Source organism: Tupaia chinensis, unplaced genomic scaffold (assembly GCF_000334495.1).
Source record: "Tupaia chinensis unplaced genomic scaffold, TupChi_1.0 Scaffold139245_1, whole genome shotgun sequence".
In the NCBI taxonomy this organism is placed as follows: domain Eukaryota; kingdom Metazoa; phylum Chordata; class Mammalia; order Scandentia; family Tupaiidae; genus Tupaia; species Tupaia belangeri.
In genome coordinates, this window is record NW_006199134.1 from 136,679 (window position 1) to 157,330 (window position 20,652).

General features: G+C 57.8%; 1 protein-coding gene and 2 long non-coding RNA genes across 6 annotated transcripts in view; 1 reads left to right on the top strand and 2 right to left on the bottom strand.

Moving 5' to 3' along the window:
- The window catches only part of SLCO2A1 (solute carrier organic anion transporter family member 2A1), a gene marked incomplete at its 3' end in the record, with an annotated part of 126,230 nt that extends 114,924 nt beyond the window's left edge, over nt 1-11,306 (bottom strand). The window contains 2 exon segments of the mRNA XM_027765677.1: nt 10,534-10,714; nt 11,171-11,306. Of these exon segments, the coding sequence (XP_027621478.1) occupies nt 10,534-10,662 (129 nt within the window).
- LOC114004620 (uncharacterized) lies at nt 1,945-8,324 on the bottom strand. The gene is made up of 2 exons (XR_003546738.1): nt 6,321-8,324; nt 1,945-2,412 (listed from the first exon to the last, which is right to left on the bottom strand). It is a non-coding gene; the product is annotated as an uncharacterized LOC114004620 (long non-coding RNA).
- A 1,724-nt stretch (nt 11,307-13,030) lies between the features above and the next one.
- LOC106736364 (uncharacterized) overlaps nt 13,031-20,652 on the top strand; it is an 8,349-nt gene continuing 727 nt past the window's right edge. The window contains exons 1-3 of one of the 4 annotated variants that reach the window (XR_003546736.1): nt 13,031-14,083; nt 17,506-20,258; nt 20,388-20,458. This is a non-coding gene — a long non-coding RNA (uncharacterized LOC106736364). Of the gene's footprint in view, nt 14,084-17,364; nt 20,259-20,387; nt 20,459-20,652 lie in introns of those variants that run through there. The other 3 variants (XR_003546737.1, XR_001371393.2, XR_001371392.2) reach the window with 3 other exon arrangements.

Genomic DNA, 20,652 nt, shown 5'->3' on the forward strand with positions numbered 1-20,652 from the left:
GGCTTTTCCTCTCGTTTTTTTTTTTTTTTTTTAAAGTTTTTGCCCTAGGGCTTGTGCTCTCGATGGAGAGAGACAGAGAGAGTCAGGGAGAGGGAAAGTGAGAAATCATCCCCAGAGGGGATGGCCACGCCGCAATCCCTTCTCCATCCTCCTCCTGGGATTTTAGGCATGCACACACAAACACCCAGCATGGGTTTCAAGCCACCAGGTCTGGGACTCAAACTGTGGTCGGCCATATAGTAGTCCAGTGCCATAACCACCATGCCACCTGGCTTTCTATCCTTTAATTTCAGCAAATATTTCCTAGCACTAAAAACAAAGACTGGCTGCTGGCTTCAAAGACTGTGGTGTCCAGACAAGGTGTGAGAGGCGTCAGTGTGCTGCAGAAAGAGAGCAGTTGTACACACCTCTGGGGCAGCTGGAAGCCTTCCTGGAGGAGGTGACTGTCAGGCTGAGCCCTGGAAGTAGAAGGACTGAGAGGGTCCGGGTGAAGGAGTGCAGCTCTGCTCTGTGGTCTCAGTCTGGCTAGAGCATAAGAGCAGGGACAGTGAAACTGTGATGTCGAGGGACTGAACATTAAGGGATCCATGTAGGCCTTACCCACACGCAGTAGGCCTTCTGAACAGAGGGTGGCTGGAGCAGGTTTGTGTTTGACACAGACCTGCCTGGCAGCCAGGTAAGGCTGGAAGGGGCAGGGCAGTGTGGAAGTCCCGGGCTGGGCCCTGAGGAAAGCCTATGCTGTAGCAGTCTGGGGTGCTGGGGAGGAGAGAAGGCTGCAGAGGTGTCGTCGGGGACGGGGACACGGTGTCCTCGTGTCAGTGAGGGAGACGGCGGGGACTGCCTGGATCTGGCTTGGGCACCCCGCCTTGGCGATGCCCACCCCTCACAGCAGCCACTGAGAAGCCAGTGGGCCCCCTGCACTGTTTGAATTCAAAACGCCGGGCCCACGTGCATGTGAAAACGCCTGGAGGCAGGCCGGTAGGGGCCTGTGCTCAGGGCGGGTTCTAGGCTGGAGACACAGGCTTGGGGAGCCCACATGGGGTAGATGGTGGGGACGGATGGGTCCCCCAATGAGAACGTGTGGCAGAGAAGTAGGTCCAGGATGGGCCACAGCTACGTGAGAGGGGGCACGGACAGAGCTGGGAGGGAGGGGCCTGCTGACGGGGCTGAAGGTAGGGCTGGGAGGAGAGGGGGCACAGAGCATGTGCAGGTACAGCAGGGAAGGCGAAGCCTGAGGAGCGGCCCGTGGGCCACAACAGCTGCTGTCAAGGCCATTGGCCAGTTCCCAGGGACAACGGGGCCAGAGGCCAGAGGCCAGGTTATGCTGGCTAGGGAGGAACTGACAGAGAAGCCACAGCAGAAGCGCTCAGTGGCTTTCTCTCTCTCTCTCTCTTCTTTTTTGGAGAGGTTTTTGCTATAGGGCACGTGCACTTGCCAGAAGGACAGAGAGAGACAGAGACAAAAAGCGAGAAATCACCCCCCAGGGGGCATGGCTACACCGCAATCCCTTCTCCTCCATTCTCCTCCAGAGATCTTGAGCATGCACGCACATGTGCACAGCGTGAGTTTAAGCCACCAGATCCGGGACTCGAACTGCGGTTGACTACATGGGAGTCCAGCGACATAGCCATTAAGCTAACTGCTGGTCCTCAGCGCTCAGCAGCCTTTCTCAGGGCTGCTAAGGGAAGGAGAAAAGCAGGAAGTCGAGCAGCTTTGCGCTTTCCTCTCAGCTGGGATGTCCCCTGACAGAGCAGTGCCAAGGTCCCACCTTGGGCGCTGGCTCCTGGGACTCCCATGCCCACACCGCCTGCACCGCCTGCCTCCCGATGCTTGGCTTCTGCTCAGCAGGGAGCAGTGCTGCTCCCGCCTGTCCGGGGCCACAGCTGCAGAGGCCTCTTCCTCACAGTAGCGTGGCCCTGCCTCATACACTATCCCTGGGCCATATCCCGGTCATTATCCTTGTTTAATAGGCGAATGAACTGCGGCTCGGGGCGTTTCCCTTGCACCGTGGTGTGTCCCCGCCCATCGTGACCATCGCAGTCACGGCTGAGACACCACGTAAGGTGGCTCAGGGCGCCAAGCTTGCGGTCAGACAGAGATGTGGACTGCCCCCTGGTCAGCTGTCACCTCAGCCAGCATGCGTGGCCCCTCAGCCCCTCCGTGCCTTGTCTGTGAGGTGAAGCCACCGTGCACCTCCTGGCGCGGCTGTAGGGTATGTGCAGGTGTCACGGCTGGAGCCCGGTGCGCAGTGCCAGGGCGGGACAGCTGTCGTGGTGGTGGTGGTGATGGTATCGAGGTTGCTGAACTGCTCCGTCACTCTTCGACTCAGCTGTGAGCTGCTCGGAGACCAGGTTCTGTGTTCGTTCTGTGTCTTCCATACAGCCTGGCGTGTCTCATTGCTTAAACACGTTGCTAAATAGATTAAGCGAAAATGAATTCCAAAGAGACCCTACCGACTGGAGAAGGCCTCGCGGTCCCTGAGGCCTCCGGGCCATCGCTCTCTGCCCAAGCTCCAGTCTTGGTCTGCTCTCACTGGGGCTGGCCCTGGGCTTCTTGGTGGGCCCACCAGCCCACAGACCACACTGCCCAGCCCTGCAGCAGCTATGAAGAGCCTTGGAGACTGCGGGGGCCGAGCAGGACCATGGAGCAGCTCCGGCCGTCTGGCTCCCAAGTCTCATCCCCCACAGGACAGGGAGTGGGGCTCCCCAGTGACTGCCTCTCCTCCCGCCGGAGGGCTGCTCTGCAGCAGGTGCCCCGCCCCTTTGTCACCGTCACTGATGGGGTGGCCTGATCTTTGTGGGCCGCTGACCAATAATTTATATTTTTATTTTACAAATACATAGGGTCAGCCGTCTGTGCCTGGTACAGGTACAACGTGGTTCATTTCATCCTCACAACCATCCCGTAGTAGTGACCTTATTTTTTTAAGGTTTCTGCCACAGGGCATGTGCACTAGCCAGAGAGAGAGAGACAGAGAGAGGGGAAGTGAGAAACCACCCACCCACAGGTGGTCATGCTGCAATCCCCCTTCATTCTCCTAGGGCACACACCATCTGATATGATTTTCAAGCCGCTGGGTCCAGGATGTGAACTCTGGTCAGCTATGTGGGAGTCCAGTGTCTTAACTACCATGCCACCTGCTGGCCCCTAGAGACTGCTTTTATTAGTGCCATTTTACATTAGGAAACACTGAGGCGCAGAGAGGTAAAATAATACATAACTAGTAAGTGGCAGAGGCAGGATTCAAACCTAAGCTCCTAGGGAACTCTTGCTCAAAAAGACTGAGCCAGAGTATGTAGGAAGGCCAAGACTGATTCCCGCCCACAGGATGACCCCTCAAAGGTCAGAAGCCCACCTTCCTGCGTCCTCGGGGAGCCCTGCCTTTCCCTGGAGACACAGTCTGCTGCCCGCACCAGACGCAGCTGTGGATCCCCCTGCAGGCCTCGGCCTGACCGGGGTTGAGCGTTCCCAACTGCAGGGCCGAGCCCCGCCTGGCCGCCCTCGCTAACCCGGCTGTAAGAGGCTCCCATGCCGCTCCCCCTCCGCACATCCCATTCCCAGGTGGGTTCTGCAGCACCTACTGTGCACCAGTCTCTCTTCCACCCTCACTCCTCCTGCCCAGGATCTAAGGCAGACTTTGCCCTCCAGCCTCACCCCACCCCTCTGCCTGAGAACCCGCAGGGTGGTGAGGGAGGGGTGCTGCAGCTCCAAGTGTCCTGCCTTGGAAGCCAGGCTGCTCTGCATGTTCCCTGGGGCCTACTGGGCTGGGTACAGGCCTGGCACACAGCAGGGGCTCCCTTGTCTTCCAGGAATGACTCCTCGGGGCTGGTTCTCCTGCTTCTCCCCTGGAGGTCACTCACTGCTTTGACAGGAGAAAAAGAGACCCATGGAGCCTGGGCATACACCCTTCCATGTCTGCCCTACAGCCTCCTCCCCGTGGGTGGGAGCCCCAACCGGCCCCATCTGGACTGCTCCCACCGGGGTTCAGGCCGAACCTCCACAAGGGCTGTGTCCAACCGTCACGGCTCTGGTGTGAGACTCAGCTGCTCCTGAAGGGCTCCGTCTGCCTCCGGGGCCTGTCGGGGCCACTCAGCCCACACCCAGCGAGTGCTGTGACAGCCTCATCCTGTGCACCAGGGGACCCAGGGCTCCTGCTAGCTTCACGTGGCCGACCGAAAACCATGCTTGTCTCTGCCATGACACTTGCTACTCTTTATAGACTTAAAAATAATTTACTGTGTGTTAACCCTACTGGGAGAGGTGAAATGTTTAATCCATACTTATTGCATGCCACTACTTAAAATTTCGCTGAATTTTACATGCTTTAGAATCAGAACTTCTTTACCATGAGTTTTCTTTTTAGAGATTTTTGCTATAGGGCGCATATGCTCACTGGAAGGACAGAGAGAGAGACAGAAAGTGAGAAATCACCTCCCAGGGGGAATGGCCACACCACACTACAATCCCTTCTCCTTCATTCTCTCCTCGGGATCTTGGATACATACACACACACACACACACACACACACACACACACACGCCTAGCATGAATTTAAGCCCCTGGGTTCAGGACTTGAACTGTGGTCAATTACGTGGGAGTCCAGTGACACAACCATTATGCCATCTGCTTGTCCCAGCATGTTTTTACACAGAAAATCCAATATTCGGGGCCACTTGGGGCACGGTGGGTAAGGCAGCTGGATCCCACGTGGCCGACTGTGTTGTGTCCTGGACCTGGTGGCGTGAAAAGCACTCTGAGCACATGTGTGTGCATGCCCAAAATCCGAGAGGAGGATGGAGGAGAAGGGGTTGTGGTGAGGGCCTCTCCCTTCTGGGGGTGCTTTCTCACTTTCTCTCTCTGTCTCTCTGTCTCTCTGTCTGTCTCTCTGACAAGGACAGGTGCCTTGTGGCAAATGAGAAGAAAAATCATTGCGTGCCATTGTCTCTTCCTACGGTGAGCGTTGCTCGGAATTCAAGGGGCCCTTCTTCACTGTCTCTTGACTACCGGGCAGCCAGGAGTCACGTAAGCCCTCCACTGTGCTGTGCCTCAGCCATGTTTCCTAGCTTTTTGCAGAATGCTCTTTGCCTCGAGACTGATCCCCAGGGGCGTGATTGCTTCATCCAATGAGTTCCAACTTCCAGGTGGTTTTCTCTGCAACAGCTCACTCACTCCTCAGGCTGCGTTTCCACCGCTAGGTCCCTTCTGCGCAGTGACACCTCTCCTGACCTTTATTGGGGAAGGTCAGCACTCCAGGGAGATGGCCTGTCCCTACCAGATGTAAGCTTCCTGGGGACTGCTTCGTCCCTAACAGTCCAGACAGAGATCTGGAGCCCAGAGCGCCTCGCCAATTCGTTTCACTTCCCGGTCACCCGCGGGCTGACCAAGGGTGCACTGGCGTGTGGCCGCTTTGACCCTAATCCCTCCCCTCCTGGTTCGAGAGACGGTACTCGGTCCCAGGACTGAAGGTCAGACACCCATGTGGGTGCCTTCCAGGTGAAGGCTGACTCCTCCCCGTGTGATCAGGGCATTGGGCTGGCTCCAGACGGAAGGCCAGCTCTTGTTCTACGGCAGAATGTGAGCTCGCCGTATGCGGGACCCGAGGCAAGTCTCTCAGCGTCTCAGAGCAGTACTCCTTCCCAGAGCCGCTGTGAGGGCTGAGACTCAGCCCTTGGTAAAGGCCAGCCCTGCCCTGCTGTTCTCTCCAGAACTCAGCAGCTTCCCTCACCGTCTCCTGCTCCCTCCCCTGCCACGGCCTGCTTTTCTCCACAGAAGGCTCTGCTCTGTCCAGGCCCCGCAGGCTGCCCAGGGGTACAGCCTCCTCCCAGGCCCTGCTTGCCTCTTGGAAACGTTCCCTTGTGTCCACTGGGAGAAGCCGGGAGGCCCAGTCCCAGTCTTTGAGTTCCCTCTCCTCTGGGAGCCCAAGCCCTGGGCTGGTCTGACCTGCAGCAGGTACCTGCATGCGCGAGCACATGCACGCACATGCACGCACATGCACACCCCCAGCAGGCAGGCTTTCTCAAAGCTTTCTGAACTCCTCACAGCTTGACCCCAGCAGGGTCCACCCTGGAACCCCTCGCACGGAGGGCCCTGAGCGTCAGTGTCCATCTCGAGATTGCCCATGGTGCCTGGGTAACTGCCCTGCGTCCCGTCCCCTGGTCCCGGACCTAGGTCCAGGCTCGTGCTGTCACCTGCCCTGCCCTCGTTCTGAGAGGGACTTCCCTTTCCCTCAGTCTTGCTTCTTGGCTCCCTTTCCTACTCCCCCTTCATTTGCCCAGGTCTGTGGCCTCTGCACCCATGGGAAAGGCCCCAGGTTCCCTACCTCTGCCCTCCTGCACCTCAGCAGCAGGTCCCCGGCTCCCAATGGTGTTGAGCCCCATCTCTCTCTCCTGGGGGAAAAGAGGCCCGCGTCCTGCCTTGCCGGGCACACACCCTCCCTGTACTGTTTGGACTGACCCGTATCAGGTGGCTTGTGAGCCTTCAGGGCAGGGACCAAGTGCAAACAGAGCAGATAGCAGGATGTCACCCCTGGAGATGGTGGACAGATCTGTCCAGGGCTGGCCTCTCCCACCTCTCAGCGGCCAGGGGCTGGTGGGGCACCCTTCCTGCATAACGAATTTCCCAACCAAACAAAGCTAGTGCCAGGGCACTGGCATGGGCAGCTCCCCTAGCCCCTGCACTGTGGCTGACCCCTGTCCTGTTACCCTGCCTGCCCCGTCCCTCCCACTCCGCTCACCCCCCGTCCTGGTCTGGCTCTCGGGGACATCAGCCTGCTTTCTCAGCTGTAAAAGCTCTGTGGGGCCCTTCACATAACCCAGGTAGTATACGGCGCACTGAGTCACCTGTGAGGTCACCGAAGCCAGGCCTCCTCCCTGCTCATGGCCACGGTGAGGGCACCGGGGGTGTGGCCCCACTGCAGGGATTCAGGAAGAGAACGCTCAGGGCTTTGCTGCCAGCTGGCCGAGAGGACCTGTGACAGCGCCAGGAGGGTCCTGCCGCAGGACGGAGCCCCGCTCTTGCAGTGGCTCCCAGGCTCACCTCCCCGGGGACGTCCCAGTAGCCCAGCCGGAGACACACTGGGCTCTGAGGAGGATGCCTACTCTTTGCCCTTCCCAGACTGTCCCTGTTCTGGAGAAATCCCCTCCTCCTTGGGGGCACCACCCTTCCTACCCTCTGTTTCTGAGTCTGGTGGGCTGGTGGCCCCGGGGCAGATGGCATGGGCCAGCCCCGCCTGGTCCCCGGGAGCAGCTAGGACAGCGTGCTCACTCCCGGGCTGCCAGAGCAGGGGCCCTCTTGGTGTCAGGGTCAGGTGGCTCTGGGGAGACTCCGCACTCACCCATGGCCAGGGAGGAGTGGGTGTGTGGGAGGGAGCTTGCCCAGGCCTGAGGTCATGTCCTTCAGGTACTGGTTCCACTGGGCCTTTGCACCTGGACTTTTCACTTCTACGAGCCAATAAATTCCCTTTATGGCTAAACTGCTGTTGAGCTGGATTTCCTGTTGCTGACATCTGAAGAGTCCTCATGAATCCAATAAACCACAGTGCAGACAACACGGGGCAACTCAGCCTCAGGCCCAGCTCCACGTGAGGCGCGTCTGGTTGTTGTCATCCCATTTCAAAGAAAAGGAATGGAATCAAGGCTTGGAGGTCCAGGGCTCCCCAGTCCCCGTGAGAGAGTGTGCGGCCTGACACCCAGGTCCTCTGACACAGCCCTTGTGTCCTGCTGGGTCTCGCATGTCCAAGAGCCACTATCCCCTGCTGGGATCAGGCCCTGGCGACTGAGGAGGTGACAAGGGCAGAGGCAGGATGGCCCAACACCTTGAAGTCATGGCCGGTCGCAAAGGGCTCTGGGACTTACAGAGAAACAGCTCTCTGGGATGCACAGCCACCGACGTTCTTCACTGCACTTGGGACACTCTTGTGACAATGAAGGAGACATCCATGAATGAAAAATAACCCCACAAGGCTGATGGCTGAGTCCAATACCAGACCCAGCTACTTGAACAACACGCGTGTGCACGTGTGTGCTCAGAATCCCAAAAGGAGGGAGAGATAGAGACGGGCTTGTGGGATGATCATCCCCTGCGAGGTGCTTTCTGTCTCCCTCACTCTCTCTTTCTCTTTCAGGTGAGCACACACACCCTCTGGCAAATTAAAGAGAGAGAGAGAGAGAAATCACAGGTATGTATCAAAACTGCGATTCTGTTTTTCACAAAACTGTTGCATAGAGCTTTTTTAAGACTAGAAAAGGGGCCAGCGAATGGAGTAGTGGTTATGTCACTGAACTCCCAGATGGTCGACTGTGGTTCAAGTCCTGGACCTGGTGGCTCAAGACTCACACTGGGCAAGTATGCAGCTGTGCCCAAGATCCCAAGAGGAGAATGGGGGAGAAGGGATTGCAGTGTGGTCATCCCCCCGGGGGATGATTTTTTCACTTTTCCTCTCTCTCTGTCTCTATCTCTCTCTCTGAGACTGCACATACCCTAAGGTCAAAACCTCTAAAAAAAAAAAAATAGAAGAAAATATGGCAAAGATCATAAAATGATCTTCCATGGTGGAAACGTGTAGTTTTGGAAATTTCATTGTCCAGAGTAAGGGAGGGGCAGAGCTGGAACCAGAGCTCGGGCCATTGGCCACTCTGTGACATCACCACCATGCCAGAACATTCCTGGGTGACCTGTTTATTTGTCCCTTTTGCAAATATTTACCGAGCACCTGCCGTGTGCGTAACACAGTCCTTGCTCACAGAGGAGACACGGAGGGAATGTCAGACGTGGCACACTCGGGAGCTCCCAACCCCACTCGGCGTCTCGTGGGACATCCCACGGATGGCAGGCAGGACGCGTGGCTTCCAGTTACAGCTGTCCGCACAGCTGCCTCTGGCTCATCCTTCTTAACTTCTGCTTTCCGTGCGTTTTTGTACTCTACGTAACGTATTGCTGTAGTGACGCCCACGTAAAACATACGCGATACACGCCCGGCCCTCTCCTCTTCTCACTGCACGTCCTCATGGTCTTAGCTACTGTCTGCTGTCAGTGACTCTGTAACCCAGACTCTCTTCAACCCCCAGGCCTCATACCCAGGAGCCCCTGGGGCTCTCACCTGGACAGCCCACAGATGCCTGGAGCCCAGCCGAGCGCATCCAGCGTCCCCCCCGAACCTCCTCACCCTCCTGCTCACACGTTTTCTTTTTTTTTAGAGAGAGAGATTTTTGCTATAGAGCACAGGCGCTCACCAGAGAGACAGAATTGAGAAATCACCCCCCGCGGGGACGGCCACGCCGCAATCCCTTCTCCTCTACTCTCCTCTCAGGATCTTGAGCACGATACACACTCACCTGAGCTTTTTTTTTTTTTTTTTTGGAGGGGTTTTTGTTCCAGGGATCTTGGGCATACATGCATATGCGCCTGGCGTGAGTTTAAGCCACCGGGTCCAAGACTTGAATCACGGTCGCCTACATGGGAGTCCAGCGACATAGCCATTACACTAACTGCTGGTCCTCCCCGGGTGAGTTTTAAGCTGCCAGATCTGGGACTAGAACTGTGGTCTACTACATGGGAGCCCAGCAACGTAACTACTACGCCATCTGCTGGTTCCCTGCTTGTGCGGTTTCTACCAAGCGCTCCGAAGCAGATGCCTGCTCTGGCCCACTTTTCCCAACCAAGTGTCACACAGTAGCACGTGGCAGTGACAGCTGCTCCCTGTTCATCCAAGCCCAAGAAAACACTTCTGAACCAAGCTGGAATATAAACAGTGGGTCGCGGGCCTGGCAGGTGGCTTGGTGGCTAAGATGCTGGGCTGCCAGGTGATTGACCACGGTTCGAGTCTCAAGTCTGGTGGCTTACTTCCTCACTCTCCCTTTCTCTCTCTCTCCGTCTTCTTTCTCATAGGCCAAGTTAAATCATCATCATCATCATCATCATAAGTGAAATCTAATAAGAAATTCTTAAAAGAGTGGGTCTCGGGAACAGCAGTTGGCGTAATGGCTATGTTGCTGGACTCCCATGTAGCCGACCACGGTTCAAGTCCTGGACCTGATGGCTTAAACTCATGCCAGGCACTTGTGTGTGCATGCCCAATCTCCCGAGAGGAGAATGGAGGAGAAGGGATTGCAGCATGGCCATCCCCCCCGGGGGGTGATTTCTCACTTTCTGTTTCTCTGTCTCTCTGTCTTTCTGACAATTGCACACGTCCTTTAGCAAATTAAAATAATAATAATAACAAATATCTCACCACCCATTCTGTGAAGGTGTCTTTCAGGAACTATTAATGCTTTCCCCTACCATTTCTCCTCCTATGTTTTAAAAGCCAGGTTCGAGTCCCAGACCTGGCACCTTGCTTTCTCTCTGTCTCTCTCTGTCTCTGTCTGCTGAGTGCCTGTACCCTATAGCAAAACTTTAAAAAAAAATTTTTTAAAAGGAGAAGAAGAATAAAAGAATAATAAATTAAATAATTATTTTTTTAAAAAATGACTTTAAAGAACAACAAAAGCCCCTCATTCTACTGAAGTCCCTACGCCCTCCAGGAGTTAGCAAACCTCCAGGTTCTGCTGGGGTTGAGCGTGGGCTGAGCTTGGTCGTTCTCTTCCCGGCAGCCCTGCTGTGGCAGAGGGCAGGAGGCACACAGACACCTGCTGACGGAGGAGGGTGGGCAGCTGCCGGCGCATCCCGTCCCAGTCCCAGCCATGGTCTGCTCCTCCCCGCAGTGTGCCTGAAGACCTAAAATAGAGAAGACGTAGTTCATGACCAAAGGTTATCTTTCCAAATGACCTCACGCATCGCTGGGTGGCCTGAACTTGATCTTGCTGTGCAAACAGGACTCTGGCCCTTCCTGACCCTGGTACCTTGCATAACTCTGGCCTGCTTCTGGGAGAAAGCCTCGCGGGCGGCCTCTGCTACTGCTCCTCTGTGGGCCTTCCGTGAGAGGTGAAGGGTGAGAGCCGGTGGCGGGGGGATGCCCCCCTGGCCTGGCACAGATGGCCGTGGGACACGAGAGGAGGGGGCGGTGGGTGGCGGTGCCTCTCACACAGGCGGGCAGTGGGAGGGCAGGCCTGGGAGGGCCGGGGCATGAATGCTGCTGCTGCTGTGGGTCCTGGGGCCACGCTCTGAGAAGCAGGGTTTTAGAGGAAATCGCCTCATCTTGAACCCCCCAGTGGACCCAGCCGGCCGACTCACACCGAAGAGGGCCGCTCCTGCCCGAGCTGGGCGGCTGGTTCTGGCCCTGCACACTGGCTGGGCCGGCAGTGGCGAGTCCCTCCCTGGCTTACTGCCAACAGACGCTTGGTGACTGTCCTGTGGTTGGAGAGCAGCAGACACCATCAGTGGTCACCGCGGCGAGTGGGCGCCAGTAAGCTGCACGGGGGAGCCTTCCGAGGGGCCGCCTGCTGGCCTCTGCCCCCGTGCGCATTAGACATCCCCTCGTGACGGTGACATTTTCTCAGGCCTCATTCGTGTGTGTCGTAAGAGGACCCACAGTCACGCTTCCTCAAAGGCCTACACGCGTTCTAAGTCGTATTCAGAAGGTTTCTCAGTTTCTTCTAGGCCCCCGCCCCGGCTCCCCCTGTCCCCTGTCCTGCCTCCAGCACCCACAGTCTGGGCAGATAGGGGGGTTTGCAGAGGCCGGCTCTGGAGGGGGAGTGGAATCAGCAGTTTACTGACAGGAGCGTGAGGCAGCCTCGAAACTGAGGTCAGCCTCGCTCCCCAGGGCACAGCCTCAGAGGCACCCCGGCTCCTTCCTCTCTGCCCTCCGTCCACAGGGGCGACCAAGTAAATGGCCCTGTGCCAAGTGCCGGCCCTGCTTGCCACAGTCGGCAAGGGTCGGTCCCATCTGCGCAGGACGGGGGCTTTTCTTACGTCTCCGTGCGTGTGAGACTGCAGACGCAGGGGTTAGATTTCTTTGGACAAAGCCTGAAAGTATTTGATATTTTCTTTGGTAAATACTGCAGTGAAGTGGTGCCCGCTTCCTTACCGAGATCCAGATCTGCTTTAATCATTCCAAGAGGCCACACTTTCTTAAAGGCCTTGGCGCAAGGCCTGAGTCATCACCGGGCCCTCCACGGTCGCAGTGAGTGTGTGTCGGGTGAACGGACGTGTCATTCCAGGAGGTCCAGCCATCGCAGGTCTGACCGATCCAGGCTGTTTTCGCCTCAGTGGAGGTTGTCTTGTTTCTTTTCATCCTTCCCTTCCCTAGGTTCTCAGGTGGGGCATAAAATAAGCCTTCCTTTGCCCTGCAGCTGGCTTCCAGGGAGCAATGGAGTGGTCACTCAGCAACGCCCTGGCCATAGGCCCTGTCACCGGGAGCTGGGCTGCTCGTCCCTCCACTGTCCCTGCTCCCGCCCAGAACAAGCCCCGACTGGGTGTGAGTGTGCAGGGTTACCTGCCTTTCTCTGAGTATCTGGACCTCCAGGAACCTGCGAGGAGGGCGTATGTGTGGGCACCCCTCCAACCGCAGGGTCCCCAGGCCCCGGGCCTCAGGAGATGACGGACTTGACTCCTTCATCTAAAGAACAAAGAAGAGCAGGGGTCAGTAAAAGGCAGGTGGAAGATCCTGCTGCCGTTTCCCGACAAGCCAGAGGTGGGGAGAACGCAGCCCTTGGAGGGGGTGGTCTAGCCACCATCCTCCATTCTGTCAGAATCCGGGCACATGTGCACACACACCTGGCATGTCTTCCCAGCCTTCGAGTCCAGACTGGAACAGCGTAGCCAGCTAGGTGGAATCCAGGCGCCTTAACCAGGCCAGGTCCTGGCACTACCCTGAAAAATGTTTTTAAGAATTGTTTTGGGCGGGAACCAGCAGTTAGTGTAATGGCTATGTCGCTGGACAGTAGTCGACCGCGGTTCGCGTCCCGGACCCGGTGGCTTAAAACTCACGCCGGGCGCATGTGCGTGCGTGCCCAAGATCTCGAGAGGAGAATGGAGGAAAAGGGATTGCGGCGTGACCATCCCCCCTGGGGGGTGATTTCTCACTTTCTGTCTCTGTGTCTCTCTCTGTCTGTCTGGCGAGCGCACGCGCCCTATAGCAAAAAACTCTCAAAAAAAATTAAAAAAAAAAAAAAAGAATTGTTTTGGGTATCAATATAAAAAAATCAAGCCTCCCTTGCCCGGAGCCAGGGGTAGGGAGGATCCACCCGTGGCTGTGGCTCTCTTCACGTCCGTGTCACTTTGTCTCTGGGCCGTCTGTGCCAGATTCTGGGAGATGCCACCCAAGGTCAAGCATCGCTCCTCTCCTGGGGAAGTAGCGGTCTAGCTAGGGAGGTCGAGTCAGCCTACCTGAGAGGCCACGGCACAGTAACCTGGGGTAGGCTACACGGCTGCCCAGAGCACACCACGGTACCATGAGTAATTCAGGCGAGTTTGATTCATGTTCTCTATTATACAAGCTCACGCCCATTCCTACGCATGCCGGTTGTGTACTTTGCCACATCACGTGCCCCAGGGCATGTCCTTTCCTCAGGAGACGTTGCTAGAGGCCCCTGGTCACGGAGGCTGTCCCCACGTGTTTCTCCAGCAGCTGCCAGCTCCCACAGCCAGCCGGGCAGAGCAGGGTCAGGGCAGCACTCAGCTGGGGACGGGGTGGGCAGTGCTGTCGGTCAGGGCTGTGTGGCCTGATGGCATAGCCCCAGGTCTTCCTCCTGGGATCCGATACCAAAGTGACTTCTCGGAGCAGAGCCCTGGGGAGCAGAGCGGACAGGGCGTTCTGCCTGGCAGGCCTACCGAGGAGGAGGCTGCTGTGCCCTCCATGAGGACTCCCTGCCTGGCTCCTCTCCCACCAGCCCTTCCGCCCTCTGACCTAGCTGTGGCCTGGGTGAAGACTCGAAGAATCATGAGGTTCCCGGCAGGTTTCTCGGTCAAGCTGCCAGCGGTCTCAGCCAAGGCTATCGGCGAGGGAAACGCAGCCGGGGAGGAGCCCCCATGGCAGACGCCCTGGGCCAGTGGGAAGGAGCTCAGGGGAACGACCCGCCCCCCAGGCTGACCCAGGGAAACGAAGCCTGGCAGGCTGCAGACGCTGTATTTCAGAGCCCTAGCATGCCAGAGCATCTCACCAGCCCAGGAGCAGACGAATCAGTCTAAATTCTGGCATTTTCTGGGGTAAGTGAACAAGATTAGTACGAGTTCCCAAATACGGAATTTTTCCCATAAGTATGGATTTTGTTTCTATATCTCCAAACCACAGATCTTACTAAGGCTTGGAAATACTACTGAGGACTAAGAATAAATAAATCTTATTTATTATTTAAGTGGCAGATGTGCACAATGGTGCCACAGACCCCTGCGGACGTGAGCCAGAAGCCCAGCTCTGGCCTTGCCCCGGCACCACTCACGGGGGCTCTAGGGCTGTGGGGTCCTCCCTGCTCCTGTGCAGGGTCACGAGGGGCCTGCTTGTGTCGTGCTGTCTTCCTCCGCTCGCCTTCTTCCTCTCTAAAACTGCGTCCATGAGCAAAGAACTGAAAGGGAAACAGAAGGCGCTCGGGGAGCGTGGGCTCGAGCCCCGTCCAGCCGGTCCCTGCAGGAGAGGGCACTGAGGTGGCCACCGAGGGGCTGAGGGGCCGGGCATCGATTTCCAGGTGGGGACCTTACTGTGGGGAGAGGTGCCGTGTGCCGTCCAGCACGGATCAGTGACAAGCGCAGGTCCTCGCTGCAGTGACAAGGCCCTTTTGGAGCCTCCGATGCCTGAGAACACATCAGCGGGGCGGGCTCCGAGAAAGGGCCACTGGATGGGACAGCAGGAGCCCGGCTCAGTTTGAGTTTCAGAGAGAGGATACATTTTTGTAGCATAAATATAGCATAATAGTATCAATGTCCCATAGTTGTGACAATACTTATACTAAAAATGATCCACTGTTTATCTGAAAAGAAATCGGACTGTCTCCTCCTATTTTACTTACTAAATCTGGCTATCCCATACGAGGTGGTTGAGAGCTGTTCCAGGCTATGTCCAGGGTTCTGGTGACAAACATCTGGCCTGACCGTGCCTCCTTGGACACAAGGTGGGGTCCCCACAGGTCGGCCCCAAGGCTTCTCTTAAGTGGCCTGCCAGAGAGCAGGCCCATTTAATCCATCCTACCGGGAGGTCCCGCTGTGCCCACGTGCCATCCCAGACACACGAAGCCTTTCTGTGGGTACGAGGAAACAAAGCCAGATTCGCCGTGGAGACTGGCAGCGACAGCACATTGGATGATTTAGATCGAACGTGCGATGGCTTCTTTGTTCAAGGCTGCAGATGTCAAACGGAGGAAGGACTTACAGGGACTGTGGGAACATGGCTGGCAGCACTGGCGGTAGCCCTGGAGGCTGGTGGTGGGGCAGCCAAGAATGGCTTACGGGGCGTGAGGAGGGCGGCCAGTGCCAGCCGAGGGGGAGGCCCCCAGAACGCACAGCACCTGCAGAGTGTATGGGCTGCTGTCGGAGGCCCTCTGGAGAAGGCAGAGCCCGTTAGGACTGTCCAGCAGGGCCCCAGCCCCGGGAGGGCAATGGATGGGGCAGGGTGGCTGGAGGGCTGGGGAGTGTGAGAGCTGGCGTGATAGTCTGGAGGGAGGTCCGGGCCGGTTACCCATGGCCTGTCCTCAGGAGGGCCGCTCCTTGGGGTGGCAAGGACCTGTCTGAAGGGTTGAAGTCCCAGGCTGAGAAGGCCAGCCTTCCACCCAGGAGAAGCCTGTGGGTGGGAGAGAGTACTGAGGCCCGTCTGACAGGATGGGGTCTCTGTGAGAGTGGCTGGGGCCTGCATGGCACCTCACCAAGCGTGAGGAGACAGTGAGGGCCAGGGAGCACCTGCAGGTGGACCGAGGTGCTGGGAGCCAGACGACCCGGACGTAGGACGAGGGTTGAGCCCCTACTGGCGGCCATCAGCCAACGCCAGCACCGGAGGTCAGCAGATGTCGTGCCAGGCCTGGCAGCAGGTTCTGGCCCCGCTCTGGCACCATCCGGGCTGCTCTGGACAAAGCATGCCTCCTCTTGGGGCTGCTCCCTGTCCGCACAAGCGAGGAGCACCAGAGAGTGAGTGGGGCATGTTTGGGGAAGCCACAGCTTCCCTCCCCAGGTCGCCAGGGCCGGCCCATCTGGCAGCGGGTGCAGATGTAGGCCCTGAGCTCCATGCAGGACCTCCTGCTTTGGCCTGGGGCCTTCACGAAGGGGCTGAGACTTGCACCTGCTACACTGCCGCCACCTCGCCCTTCTCAGTGTTTGATCAAGGCAGTCTGAAAGTGAAACAGCCGGGAAGGAAAGTGAAACCAGCTTCCTGTCGCTCGCTGGAGGGAGGGACAGGGACAACAGCGGGTCCAAGTGTGGAGGCAAAGGTCACTCTGTGCCCCTTGAGTGGAAACCCGGGGCACCTTCGCGACTTCCTCATTCCTGATCCGCGTCAGCCGTTCCCGAGCGGTGTCTGGGATGGCAGGTCATCGCTGTGGTTATCACTGCAGCGCTGTCAGCCAGGTGACCCAGGTGACCTGCCCCACACCCCCTGCACCAGAGCCGGCCAGACCGCCACAAGCAGAACAGCACCCCACATGCTAGCCACGCACCGTCACATACAGGCATGGGCACGGGATCACACGTGTGTGCATGTGTATTTGTCCTCAGGTGCACACGCACTCTCAAGACACCCCACACACAGCTTCTGCAAACCCACACGGACGCCCGCCTCTCCAGCTCCCGCGTGTGTGTGCGTCCAGAGTGGCAGAGACACCTGGGCGTCCCTGGACGTGGCACACGCAGCACTGCATGCCCACCCATCCTGCCATGTGCCCAGCTCACACACAGAACACGGCACAAGTGTGCGGCCTCCCTGCTGTTAAGCCTCCTGCCTACAGCTCCCGCTTTCCTCGGCTCTGAAATGCCGTCTCCCACCGGCCAGCAGGCCAGGATTCTAGCCCACTTTTCATTCTGTGTTTACTCACCCAGAGGGCACGGAGGCACATCCAGACACCTCGCCAGCATCTGCCGGCTGCTTTTCCCACACGAGTGTCACAGAGTGGCAACCTGGGCTCTGCCGAAGTGAGAAAATTCTTTTGATTTCCCATCTAGAGAGGCTCTTCAAAGTTGTAAGAAATGCACTCAAGTTATTTCAAGTAATGGCTGTTTATTTTTGTTGATTTATTTATTTATCTTGTAGAGGTTTTTGTTATAGGGCGCGTGCGCTCGCCAGAAAGACAGAGAGAGACAGAGGGATAGAAAGCGAGAAATCACCCCCCAGGGGGCATGGCCACGCCGCAATCCCTTCTCCTCCATTCTCCTCTCGGGATCTTGGGCACACACACACGCACCCAGCGTGAGTTTAAGCCACCGAGTCCGGGATGTGAACCATGGTCAACTACATTGGAGACTAGTGACATAGCCATTACACCAACTGCTGGTCCCAAGTAATGGCTATTTATCGCAATGAAAGAAAGGAAAGACAGATGGACAGACAGACAGGAATCGGCAGCAGCAGCAGTTAGAAGCTGTGCATTAATACCACTGCAGCCTTATCGGTGATGGTAGCCAGCATTCTGAGCGCTGTCTCTCCCTGGCACCAGACAGGGCCCCAGACACTCCGCGCGCTTTACTGTGGACACTCGTGACAGCCTCAGGGCGTGAGGACCAGGATGCCGAGGAGGAGTTTGCAGCTTGCCCCAAGTCCACAGCTGAAAATGTAGGCTGCCCGAGCTGTCCGTGTAACCCAGGAGAACTGCCTTGCCCAGGTAACCCTGACCTGCTGTCCCCAGAAGCTGGCACCGTGTCTGTGCTGGTGGCCTGCTGTTCTCATGGCATGTCTCCCCTGCACTCTGTCCTCTGCCTCCTGCTCCGGTCCCCAACTCCACACTCCCTGAGAGAGACCTGCCAGGTCAGTGGGTTCTGGCCCACGCGGAACTCCTTCGAAGCAGAGTATGCAAATCACCTGCCACAGACCACACGTGCCTGGGCTCCTTTCTGCCCACCAGCTAGCAGCTCTCTTGGAGGGGGACAGTTGGCTATGGTCAGGACAGTGGGCACAGTCACCAGAGGAGGCCCTGTGGGTGGGGCAGACACTACCAACTGCAGAATGTCCCGTGCGGTTTCAAACGCGGCCCTCGGGGGTCGTTACTGAGGTGCTTCTCCTCCGACTCTGTCCAGCCGTCCAGTGACATAACAGAACTCGCTATAAAGTCAGCCCGGGGTTTGTGACTGCAGGCCAGCGTTCTGAATTTCAGCTGGCTCAGGCTGCAGAAGCAGGAGGTGTGGAGAGCTCGCGTGTGGTGACAGCCAGGAAACTCCCTAGACAGCTTTCGGAATGCATTCCTCCTGGGTTGTTTGCCCTCGTTTTAATGTGGAGGCAACAAGGAGCTGGAAAAGTCCCTGGCAGTGGGTCCCAGTGAACTCGGCATCTTGCTACAAGCTGCAGAGGCAGCAGGCCCGGGGCAGGCGCGGCTCCTTTCCTGGGAAGCTGCAGCTGAGAGGCCTCCAGGGACTCCTCAGACACAGGGGACCCAGGTCAGCTCCTCCATCATCCCCCTTCCCAGGAGCCGCTTCTGCTGACAGAAGGACAGAGAGCAATGTCCCAGGTCACTCCAGCCCTGTGACTCCCACACGCAGGCTGCGAATCCACCCTTGGGCCTATCAGAAAAGCCCATCTGAGTTTGATCCTTTGCTCGGGTAGATTAGGGCCATCGGCCTTGACATCTGGGGCTGCTCAGCTGTTGTTAGAGGACGTCCATGTTTTGGGCAGCGGAGGAGCATGAGGAAGGAGCAAAGGACTAGAACACTCCACTGGGAGGGCACACTGACCGCACACGACACCGGCAGCTGGAGTCTGAGCCCCGGCGGCCGTCCCACAAAGGCTGCTGTGTGGCTCGAGACCAGGCACCACGCAGTGGCCGGGCCATCCCTCCCGGGCTCGGCCCAGACTGCCATGGGCACTGACCTTGGCTTTCCTTCAACTCAGGAGGTGCCGCGGGCATGGCGCGGGGCTGGATTCAAACCTTCTCCCACGGCCCAGGGCGTTGGGGTGGGGTTGCCAGACACACAGGACGTGGGTTTCAGGCCGCCAGGTCCTGGCAGCTCCTGTCTCCCCAAATCAGGAGTGAGTCAATGAGGAGTTGCCTCAGACCGCAGCAGCGACAGCTGCAGGACACCAGACCCAGACTTGTCCCTGCTCCGGGCGGGCCTCGGATTGTAAGGGAAGTGTCTGTGGGTGGCCTTATTTTGCTGAGAAAAACCTTTTTTTTGTTCACATTCTCCTTTTACTATTGCAGAAGAAATAAGATCCCCTCTACCATTGGCCCACTGGACATCAGCCTCACCTCCAACTGGGGGCTCTTCCAGGACGGCGTCTGGGCCACAATGCGACGCTGGTCTTGCGCCCTGACCGTCAGGCTGCACGACTGACCACGCAGCCTGCAGGGGATGGCGGGGGGGTGACTCTGAGAGTGGCAAGAGGAAGCCCCACATCTCACGACTAAATCCAACCCAGCCCCGGACTGGAGGGCCTAGCGACGAGCCGCTCAGCCGTGAGTGGACACGCTGTTCCCTGAGGGGACATGCCCAGGCTCCCGGCCCCGTGCTGTCCCAAGGGGACTCTGAGGGTCCACGACTCGGAGGAGACCACTCAACACCTGGATCTCCCCACCCTGAAGCCCACGTGCCCACAGGACCTTCAGGCCACGTGCAGGACAAGGGCAGCCCAGGGCTCTGGGTGTCCTCTGGCCCTCGCCGGAGAACCAGCCTCTCTCCCTTCTGCTCCTAAGGGAAGAGGCGGAGACGGGCTCCCTGGTCCAGAACTCCCGCCTTGTGGGGCTCCAGGACTTGCTCTTGAGGGTCTCTGCCAAGGAAAGACCCCAGCGCGCCGTTGGTCCCCCTCTCAAGCCTCAGGTCTCAGGCTGAGGGACTCCTCCAGGATCAGAGAAGCAGGGAGTGGAGCACAGGGACCGGGTGCTCAGGGCGAACGTGTGTGAGGAAGCGCCTGGCTGGTCTCCGGGCTGGCCGCCCACCCAGACCCCCGTGTTGTTTCCCGAGGCCACTGTAATGCAGCACCCCAGGCTGGGTGGCTCCCAGCCTGGAAATTCACCGTCTCACAGGTGGAGGCCGGAGGTCCAGGGGAGGTGTGGGCAGGGCAGGTCCTGAGGCCTTGCCCCTTGCCGGTCCTGTCGCCTCTCCCTGTGTCTTTACATCATTCCCGCTCTGCAGGTGTCTGTCCAAACCCTCTTCTCACAAGGACACTCGCCACATGGGATCAGGGCCCACGAATCCAGACGGCGACGCTTAACTTCACCTCTTCAAAGGCCCTGTCTCCAAACAGGGCCGCGTTCTAGGGGTAAGAGGGGCTAGGGCTTCCTGGGGTCAACTTGGGAGGCCTACCTGAGCCATGAATCTCCTCTCAGTGGAGGCCACCCCACAGATGATGGCCCCGGCCCTCGCTGTCACAGAGCATTTTCCTTCACAGGTTCTCCTCCCGCAGTCCCGCCCCGGCCCCTCTGCAGTCAGCAGGGAAGGCGTGCCTGCCCCATCTCACAGGTGAGAAAGCAGAGACCCGAGAGGGGACGAAGGCCATCCCAGACCTCACTGCCGGGAAGCGACCCGGCTTCCTTCCCCTCTTGCAGAACTCTAAACCCACTGTGCTGTGCTTCGTTTCTAAAGAGTTCTTTGTTTCATTTTATTTATCCTTGTTATTACTTTTTTTTTTTTTGGAGAGATTTTCACTGTAGGGC